Source organism: Drosophila biarmipes, chromosome 3L (genome assembly GCF_025231255.1).
Source record: "Drosophila biarmipes strain raj3 chromosome 3L, RU_DBia_V1.1, whole genome shotgun sequence".
Lineage (NCBI taxonomy): Eukaryota > Metazoa > Arthropoda > Insecta > Diptera > Drosophilidae > Drosophila > Drosophila biarmipes.
In genome coordinates, this window is record NC_066613.1 from 22,267,161 (window position 1) to 22,277,138 (window position 9,978).

A 9,978-nucleotide genomic window follows, 5' to 3' on the forward strand; every position below is an offset into this window, starting at 1 on the left:
TATAAAATGTTACCTAAATTAAGACAGACAAAGGGTTTTTAAAAAACCTTTTGTTATTTTTAATTTTAAGTTTGCAATAAGCACAATATTTTAATAAAATGCAAAGCTAACATGTGCGAACAGTGGGTATTCAAAAAACTTTAAACTTTTCTAAATTTCTAAATAAATTCATTAAATGAAAGCCCCCGTCCCATCCCATTAAAAGTTTCCGGTATTCTGCCATCCCTAGCAGTCAGATTGGCGTAAGGGAATTAAGGGAAGTGGGCGGCATGCGAGCCATTCAGAGCCGCCCACTCAAATGTGGCCATATCATGACGAGCTGGCAGTGCCAGCGGACGTTTCATCGTTAAATGTGGAACTGTTAAACAGATAATGACCGACCACACCACACCGGCGAGCGGCCCAGCTGAACCCGATGCCGCCGCCCCCTGAGCTCACCGCAGGATGCCAAAGGACCTTCGGGGGGCAGCAACCAGGTGGTGGCTGTGGGCGGTTGCATGGACATGAGCTGACCAACAGGCCATTGTTATGCTCCCCGGCTTTCATAACTGTATCAATGGCGGTGGCGATGGCGATGATGCTCTTGCTCCTGCTGCCCATGCCGATGATGATGATGATGAGGCCGCTGCTGGTGTTGTTATTATCCTCCATTTGTTGTTGTCCTGCGGAAACCAGACAACTGTCGTGCTGAAATTCTGATGCATTGAAATATAATTATTGGGAAATGTGCGATTGTCGTTGGGTTTCCGTTTACGTGCTCGCCATTTCGGTTTTGGGGCTGCTCGATTATGCATGCATGCGGATGCTGGAGCAGGGGAACAAGTGTAGGACACGATTGTTTGTCCTTGTACATACGATTACAGCGGGGGTCGCAATAATGGGGAGTGGAAATTCAAGGCTCCGTCCTGCCGAACAGGGGCTTTCATATAACAAAGTTCAAGTGCCTATTTCAACCCCGGACATCCCAGCTTTTTCAATTTTGTAGTTGGAAAAGAAAACTGTGTAATCCTATAGTTAGAATGTTATTTTGTTATATGTATATAAAAAATGTAAATTAATTTTAGTAAATAATCTCCATAAATTTCTAAATAAATAGTACATATTGTTGAGCATGGACACATTATTTCTTTATAAAGAAGTATGCAGTTATATTTAATCTTTTAATTAAAATAAGCCACAAACATTTTTGGGATATCTTACAATAAACTCTATAATTTATTATATTTATTGTTAGGTTAATAAATTTAAATAAATTCCGATCCCACACTTGTATAAGCATAAATTTAATTTGTTTTAGAATTAGCAACTTCTTACCCAACGCATAATTATTTACTTATAAAAACGCATTTATCTAATGACAATATTGCGACCCTCACTGTGCTCGCTTACATATGTATCTGTATCGATTCGGGGCAAAGGAATTGAGGCTCACACCCTGTCCATATCACCCAACTTGCAATCATAATTTATGCAAGCCCAATGACATAACAGTTGCCAGATTATTGCCATGCATTATATACAGCAGCGAGCATCCGTACATGCACATTCAATTACCATATAAACCGAGACGTCTAATTAACTAAAGATGTGTTTACCTCAAAATTCTGAACTGGAGCCATTCATATTAAATGCAGGACAGTTGACAAACAGAAAATACGAATGCCTTTGTAATCAGCATATAAACCTAATCTATTTAAATTTTTATAAAGAAAATTTGAACTATCCTTTTCACCACAATCTTTTTAGGTTGACAACTTGACTAGTGTTAGACAACGCAAGTATGGTTTGAGTCCTCGATAAAAGTCACCACACATTTTGGCGCGCGAAGTTTTTAATTCAAAAACGTTGCACAGGGTCCAGGGAGTAAATTAAAAGAGAAGAACAGTAAAAAATCGTTGAAAATCTTTTAAATTAAATATTCTACTGATATTAAAGTCCACAAATTTATTAACTTTAACTAGTCAGCTTATAATTGTTGTAAAACGTATATTTATAATGTTTATAGTCTAAGAAAACGGTTCAAAATATGTTCGCTTTAAATATATGAAAGTAATTGCACTACATATCTTTATCTTGGTAAAATAGGCTAATTCCAAATAATTACTGCCTGGAATTGGCAATTCAAAATATCGGAATTGAACGCTAATTTGAGAAGTAGTGTTGCAAACTTTAAAAAGAGAAAACCGCCAAAATTTAAAAATAAAGATAAATAAAGGTAAAAAAGTAAAACTGATTAAGATTTTAGTATAACTTTGTGAATGATGTTTTTCGTTTTGAATTTATTTTTACACCTTATATATCATTAAATATAACAATGTGATTAATAAACCTAAAAGATACCGATTCAAAGGAATCATAAGTAATTGAACAAATAACAAAAATTTCAAATTTATCAAACAAAGTTTAAACATTTTATGTTTATCATTTAACAAAAGTCAATAAACGCCAAAAATAAATACAGAACAATATTAAATGCCATAGGGTATTGGCTCCAACAGCTTCCCAAGTCATAAAGATGCTCAGAGTGTAAACTCTTGAAATTCTTAGTGTGTATATGCTACCAGTCTCTTGTCAACCGGTTTTCACATTCTCATTTCTTTATGCTCGATAAGACCAAAAAAGAACCTGATTGTTCTTCAATTGTGAAAGTTCTGCGGGATTTGGCTTCTCCCACTTGGTGACTAATTAAAATCTGGGAAAACGTAAATATCCGTGCGACATTTTCCTGCTAGCTTGTTTGGGCATTTTCCAAGAACTCGCGTTTTTCAAAACAGTAGCGGGAAAAGGAGAGGCAGGTATAATCTATATTCAATGAGTGCAATGACGTAGGATTAAATAGTGGCCGAATGCATTTTTAATGCGAACGAGGAACTTGGCGTGCTAGACCGCGGAAATAATTCACCCAAAGAAAGAGAGGGGTATATCACATTTGAAAGAGAGAAAGTCGAAAGAGAGGCGCTAGCTTCAAACAACTTTGTTGAACACTGTCAGAAAAATAGGCATTTTATTTGTATAACTTCTTAATTATATTAATCATAAATATTAAAAAGAAAAACTGTTTAAATGTTCATTTCATAAATTAAAAAATATAAAATAAAAATATATAAAATTCAATAAACTGAAAGAGGCGAAGGACTGCCAAAAACAGTTATTAGAGCACCAAAAACTCAGTATTTAATATTTTTAGATTCTATATTATAAGTTTCGAATTAAATATGTACTTGTATAAATGTTTAGAGACACAAATCTTTTTAATTTGCCTTAAAAACACATATTTTTTATCAGTTCGTTCCGCTTTACTCCAACATGCTTCAGAGAACGCTGTTCTCATAAATTCTTTGTATTACATCAACACCAACTTGTTGTAACCCTGTGGATGAGAACGTGAAATCCCCAATAGCCGATTGTTTGGGGAAGCGTAGCGCTGGCGACCAACCAGCCAAACAAGTGGACCCGAGAGAATATTCGCAATTTCATTCGTATCTCCGGTCAGTTGTCCGAGAAATAGCGTGCTGAGCGGTCGCCAATCGCGCACGAGTATTAAAGAAGGAAAAATTTACCAGATACATTACCACATAGACCAGAGTGAATTCCCCCGAAAAGATCTTGATAAAAGCATACTGCATAACGTATAAAAACAAACAAAGGAATTCTTGAAGCATCTTAGCGCCAACGATTGCGTTGGAAATCTTCATTCATAATTGCCTGAAGACGTTTAATTGCAATTAATTCATTGCAAAATGAGTGACCTAGAGCACATTACACTGGATATGGATAAGCTGCCGCTGGGGAGTGATACAACTTTGACAAGAAACAAAGTGAGTTTTGGCTAGACAATCATTAAACTGGGGGAAGGCACACAAATTCCTATAAACCGGTGCTTTGTTTACCTCGCCAATAGATCGTTAAAATGTCTATTTACTTTATTTACTTGTATGAGGTATAGTTTCGCACTGCTTCATAGTTTTTGTTTGAACAGGGGAGGAGCTTCTCAGGTGGCGTTAACAAAATTTCGGGAAAAGTGACAGCTGAAGCGGAAAAACCCCATGATTTAGGGACCAACTTTCTATAACTCAAATTTTTAAGTTCAATAACTAACAATAAGAAGCCATCCTAAATGTTCTAGCAAAATATATTTACTCTATAAATTATATGCTTGATAATTCGAATTAACGCGTATAGAAAAAGAGAAACTTCCCAGATGAAATTGGCATTTATTTTGGGAAAAATCACACGAACTGCTGATAGGGGAGTCTATTTCTATGACTCATATATTTAGGACCTACTTGTGGTTTTTTATTTTCACTACGTGCATTTATACAAATTTACTTGACTGATGAAATTATAATTTTTGTTTTTAAACCACTGATTAAGCTTTAATTTTTAAGAACTATATATAAATTCCTATAAGTGCATTACTATATATACATTTCAGTAGATAAGCCTGGTTTGCCATACATTTTTGTTATTGAAGCTTATCTTTTTATGTGCAAAGATACCGAAAGCCTTCCCTTACAAACAAAAATATATATAGTGTAAAACTTATTCATAAAAAGGCTACTGAGCATGTAATTGCATTAATCCAAATTTACATATTTATCAGCGTTGTCAAAACAGAAGCTGTGCCGTTTTGATGAATGCATTTGCATTTTTATACAATGGTTTTGGAAGCAAAGTTGCTAATATTCCGGAAACGTTTTTATTGAAATTTTACAGGAAAACGAAAACAATCACAGAAACGGCGATGCAATGGACGCACGTAACAATATTCGAGTTCCCAGAGCAGGTTCGTATTCCAACTTACTGGCTTATCTCCAACTAGAATCATTTTTTTGTGCTTGTCTATATGTTAATCGATCTTGCGACTAATGCTGCTTGCAACCGCAATCATTAAACAATTTGTGTAAACCACATTATTGTGTAAGTAGCTTAAGAGACTAAAGACAAATTTCCATTTACGCATTATTTGTGCTTTTGACAGTGCCCGAAACAGATGACTCCGACAACGACGATCGTCCCTTTGTTAAAGATGGCAACGACAATCCCGGAGTGGATGACGGTCTGCTGGAGGATGGCGAAAAGCGCAGGGGCGGAAGCGGAGGAGGCGGCGGTGTCAATGTCCTCGTGCCCAACGGAGGCAGGCGACCCAGTTTCTCCTTTCCGGGGTATAATGGGCCCGGCTTTGTGACGATCAACGGAGTCGAGACTCCCATACCCGACGTGAATGCCTACCAGCACAAGAAGACCCTGGCCCAGGGAATGATGGACCTGGCCCTGCTGTCTGCGAATGCGAACCAGTTGCGATATGTCCTGGAGACGAGCTCGCAGCACCCTTACTTTTATCCCAGCCTGCTGTTCATCTCACTGAGCATTATATTCCAGGTAAGTCCCTTACTTTGCATATATAGTTGACGTTCAAAAAGAGTCTTTGATTTTTTTTTAATTAAATATATTAAATGTGTTACTTAAAATTAAATTAGTAAATTAATATAATTTAATAAAATTAAATTGCTTTTCAAAAGGAAAATGTTAATTACAAGATAGTTGGCGTTTCTTTAAACCTTTTTTTTATAGTACATGAAGTATATTCAGTAAATAATTCAAGTTAGCTAGACTTCACTGTGCTTTTTTCTTATTCATATTTTTGATGATATTTAAAATTTCTTTTCCATTTCAGATTGCTGTGGGCGTGGGCCTTATACTGAATGGCCAGTACAACATCAAAAACGAGCACGATATCTGCCGGGCGAACAGAATCAACAATTATACAGTCATCGGCATTTTTATTGTCACGGTGGTCAATGTTCTTATATCGGCCTTTACCGTCGCAGATCCAGATACTACGACCACTGTAGCTATTCCCGGCACTGGCACATAGATGCTGATCTATATTTTCAATTAGAATGTAGTATTATGAGCATATCGCATCGTTAGGTAATACTCACAGCCACACTCGTTCAGCCCTTGTTGAAATTCACTAAGCGCCTCATTTTTTAAATATAAAAATAAATTGTGATAAATTAATAAAATCGCACGAGCATTTTACACTTTATTTGAAATGAATTCTGTGTTTTTACTCTAGTTTGATTATAATTAAAAAATATTACTGCTTTTTAAAGCGTAGTAAAATGATTTAATTTTTTTTAATATATTATGTATGAATAAAAACAATAATAAACCCTAATAATTAACACCATAATGTGTATATATTTAATTCAAACAACTTTAAAATAATTTAAGCGGTTAACATTGCCCGCCAAACTATCGATAGGTTGCGATAGCTGATATACTACACATTTTCCAACACTGTTCTATACTTACTCATTTTACAGCACTAGACAACAGCTGTTACAAAATAAAATCGTGCGGAAAATTAAGCATTTTCGGCTTAAAATCTGTTTTAAACATGGCCAAGATTATTAAGGCGGTAAGTTAAAGTAGGACACGAACAACCCCTATTCCGGAATCAATTGGAAGGTGGATCTAAGACCGGAATTCGTGGCGTTCCTCTAGTTGTTATTGTTATGTCATCGCCTCCTTCTTCAGTCCACAGGTTTAACCGGACTCGCCGTGTCCTCCAATCCTCACCATGCCCTGAGCGCCCTCTACGGGAAGATCCTGCGGGCGGTGTCCAAAATGCCACAGGATGCCAGTTACCGGAAATACACCGAGCAGCTGGTCAAGCAACGCGCCGATGCGGTGGCCCAAGTAAGATGCTTTCTGATTTGGGAGCTACCAATGATTCTTCAAAGCCTTCTTATTTTTATTGGATATCCCCTGATACTATCAGAAATCCATTTCCAAAATAATATTCATATATGTATGTAGGCATAGTTATCAAAACCACTAGTTCTAGCATAGTTATCAAAACAGCTAGTCTTAAAAGAGATCTATCCAACATGGCTTTGGTTTTCCAACTTATAGAATTTCTTATTTTGTAAATCCTATACTATCCTATGAACTATTTTCTATAACACCAATACTAATATATCATTCTCCCCCAGAACAAAGACATCGCCGCCCTGGAGAAGGCCGTGGGCTGCGGTCAGGTGGAGGAGCTCATCGTTCAGGCGGAGAACGAGCTGGTGCTGGCCCGCAAGATGCTCGGCTGGAAGCCCTGGGAGAAGCTGGTCCAAACCGCACCTGCCAAGCAGTGGGACTGGCCGCCAGCCCAGATCCTGGAGCCCAAGGTTTAGACCGCCCTACGCTTTACACATAGTACTAATTATTCTATATGAATTGGAAATGAGAAGAGAGCAATAAATCCGTTGATAAGCCGGCCGCATTATCAACAAAATTGTTGAGCTTCAAATTGTGATCTTTGGGAGTGTTCCGGTTTTGAATTCAACCTGTTTTCTTACATTTCTTACTTGAATTTCATACTTTAAAATTAAGTTTCAAAACACCAATAGCCTTTGGACTTCATTTCTATTAAAAGGTTGAAACGAGCATGACTATTAAAATGTAAATACTTTCGATTTCTTACAGCTTGAAGCTGCTATTTTGCTAATTATAAATCCCTAACGAATCTCTGTAATCTAGAACAACACAGAAATCCCAGCTCGCAGTCAACATTTCAACGAGATCATCGATCCGCAGACGAGCTCAGTCTGCTTTCAACATGCGTGCGCTCCAGTACCTCCTCCTACTGCTGGTCATTTCCATCGGCTTGGTGGCATCACTTCCTCGCCAGCGTCGGCAAATCGATCTCACGGTTTCGGCCGAGCACGACGACAAGGATGATGAGACGGAACTGGCGCTGGAGGCCATCGCCGGGCTCTGGAGCAGTGCGGACAGTCGGACGAAGATCGATGGATCCGCCAGCCTGGTGCATCGCACCCAGGGGTCGCAATCGGGTACGGGCAGCACCAAATACCAGGCTCGCTTCCATCTGCACCATGACTATAAGAACAATGCGTATCCCTCGTAATCCAAGGTTCGGAGCAGGACTTTCGCCTGGGAGTGCGTGTTACATTCGACATATAGGCCGCGGGACCCAGCAGACATCAGCAGCCGGGGGGAAATCGAGCGATTGCGTGAGGAGCAGAGCCAGCCATCAGCCAATTTATAAACAAACCCACTGCCGATAACCATTTGACCTTCTCAGCTCAGCTTTGTAGATAATATAGAGAACCTTCGTGTAAATACAGTATACCCGCATCTGTTTGCTCTTTATTGATTCCATTTTAATCGCCTTCCCCGGTCTCCTCGACCGTGAAGCAGCGCAACAACTTTCAGCTTAAAATTACAACTACAACAACGACTTTGCACAACATGAAGGTGGACAGGAGGAGAAGAATAAATACAAGCCATTTCTTAAGTATAAATGCCATTAGTCAACGTGGTTTTGGGGTGGGCGCCTCATGCATCGCGGGCACGGAAAGTAATCCATGGCGCACTCTCATTGGAAACTCTAGGTCAAGTTGCCGCTCTAATCGGGTCGATTTTGGCGGTCTAGTTTTACTTATTAACATTATTTTGAACAGAACGAGCTCTCAAAGTAATTATGATTTTGGGGTTGATATTCTAAGTGAATATTTTTTAAAGGAACTGATTAAGCAAAGAACGAAAAAATTATAAATACCTATGTATATATCATTCTATGCATCAATAAATATCAACTTATTTTTGTAAAAGTAAATGAACAAATGAAACTAATCGAACCTTTTTCTTAAGTATAAATATAAATAGTACCTGGTTTTCCTTTTAGTTTATGGCATACATTACCATCAATGTAAAACACATGGATTACTTTCCTTGCCAGCAAACCATCCCACTGAGGTTAATCATTAATATCATTGCACCTTCGTTTCGATTCCTTCGTCCTACTTCAGGCTAATGGGCACTCCCTGGCTCTCCTGTGCCTTGAGTTCCTGGACCACAAAGTTGCGGAACTCCTCGTAGGCCACATCGATGTCCACGTTGTTGATGATCTTGTGGAAATTGCCGGGCGTCAAACCGTAATCCAATTCCACCTGGGCGGCATTAAGGCGTTTGGCCAGCGACTCCTCCGTCTCCGAGCCACGTTGACGCAGTCGACGTTCCAGCTCATTGATGCTCGGGGGATTGTTGAAGATCAGTATGGGATTCAGATCGGTGCGGCGAATCTGCTCCACACCCTTCTGCTCGATGTCCAGGATGCAGACCCTGCCCTGGGCCTGGATCTCGCGCACGGCCGCCTTGCTGGTGCCATACAGATTGCCCGTGAACTCGGCCGTCTCGATGAACTCGTCTCCGGCGATGGCCGCCTCCATTTCCGGCCGCTCCACGAAATAGTAGTGCACCCCGTGCTCTTCGCCCTCGCGGGGCTTCCGCGTGGTGTGCGATATGCTGAAGCCAAAGGTGTTGGGGAACTCCGCGAAGAGCCTCTTCAGGAGCGTGCTCTTGCCGGAGCCCGAGGGGCCGCAGAGGACGAGGGGGCGTGGTCCGGGGGCGGACATCTTCTTGCTCGATAAACTCGCCGCCGTGCCGCTGCTGAGAGCGCGATTTACAATGAACAGAAAGCTTATCATCGCGTGGCCTTTTATGCGTATAGCCCGGAGCAGCAACAACACCAATGGGTTCCCAAAAAAGCTGGTCTGGTTCTTGTTTTATTTGGCTTGGCTAAATTAAGAGAAGGCGTGCTGTTGCGCGTCTGTGTGTGTAGCGGGCCAGCGATGGGTTAATTTCGATTTGATCGATATATCGCATTTTTCGATAGCATGATAGATAGTATGTGAAAAATCTGATGGTCACCCTTGCTTTCCAAATAGAATTTCAAAATTAATTTGAATTAACTTTGTTGTTAAATGATATATTTTAAGTTTGTGAAGATTTGTTTTTTTGTTTTAAAAAATGAAAAAGAAACCAAATTAGAAAATATTACCATTAGATAATAATGCCCACAATATCAAGAAAAATATAAGAAATTTTTCAAATGTAAATCGAAGACTTTAAATTCCCTCAAATCAAATATAAATTGGAAACGGATACAAATTA

At 39.3% G+C, this 9,978-nt stretch overlaps 4 protein-coding genes across 5 annotated transcripts; 3 read left to right on the top strand and 1 right to left on the bottom strand.

Moving 5' to 3' along the window:
• Nucleotides 1-3,490: 3,490 nt before the first annotated feature.
• Nucleotides 3,491-6,052, top strand: LOC108034573 (ninjurin-A). 2 transcript variants are annotated; one of them, XM_017109503.3, is made up of 4 exons: nucleotides 3,491-3,818; nucleotides 4,717-4,786; nucleotides 4,982-5,382; nucleotides 5,678-6,052. In XM_017109503.3, exons 1-4 carry the CDS (start codon nucleotides 3,741-3,743, stop codon nucleotides 5,876-5,878), a joined length of 750 nt encoding a protein of 249 aa, XP_016964992.1. In that variant the 5' UTR covers nucleotides 3,491-3,740; the 3' UTR covers nucleotides 5,879-6,052. The 2 variants fall into 2 exon arrangements, with proteins under 2 accessions (XP_016964992.1, XP_043950795.1); XM_044094860.2 differs by having other exon boundaries at nucleotides 4,994-5,382.
• A 250-nt stretch (nucleotides 6,053-6,302) lies between these two features.
• LOC108035657 (NADH dehydrogenase [ubiquinone] 1 alpha subcomplex subunit 5) lies at nucleotides 6,303-7,304 on the top strand. The gene is made up of 3 exons (XM_017111364.3): nucleotides 6,303-6,427; nucleotides 6,547-6,708; nucleotides 7,005-7,304. Exons 1-3 carry the CDS (start codon nucleotides 6,407-6,409, stop codon nucleotides 7,194-7,196), a joined length of 375 nt encoding a protein of 124 aa, XP_016966853.1. The 5' UTR covers nucleotides 6,303-6,406; the 3' UTR covers nucleotides 7,197-7,304.
• Nucleotides 7,305-7,588: 284 nt separating this feature from the next.
• Nucleotides 7,589-8,175, top strand: LOC108035658 (uncharacterized). The gene is made up of 2 exons (XM_044095062.2): nucleotides 7,589-7,856; nucleotides 7,937-8,175. The coding sequence occupies exons 1-2, from the start codon at nucleotides 7,622-7,624 to the stop codon at nucleotides 7,984-7,986; spliced, it is 285 nt and encodes a 94-aa protein (XP_043950997.1). The 5' UTR covers nucleotides 7,589-7,621; the 3' UTR covers nucleotides 7,987-8,175.
• On the bottom strand, nucleotides 8,146-9,654 carry LOC108034544 (guanylate kinase). Its single transcript, XM_017109470.3, has one exon. The coding sequence runs from the start codon at nucleotides 9,510-9,512 to the stop codon at nucleotides 8,826-8,828; it is 687 nt and encodes a 228-aa protein (XP_016964959.1). The 5' UTR covers nucleotides 9,513-9,654; the 3' UTR covers nucleotides 8,146-8,825.
• Between the last annotated feature and the right edge of the window lie 324 nt (nucleotides 9,655-9,978).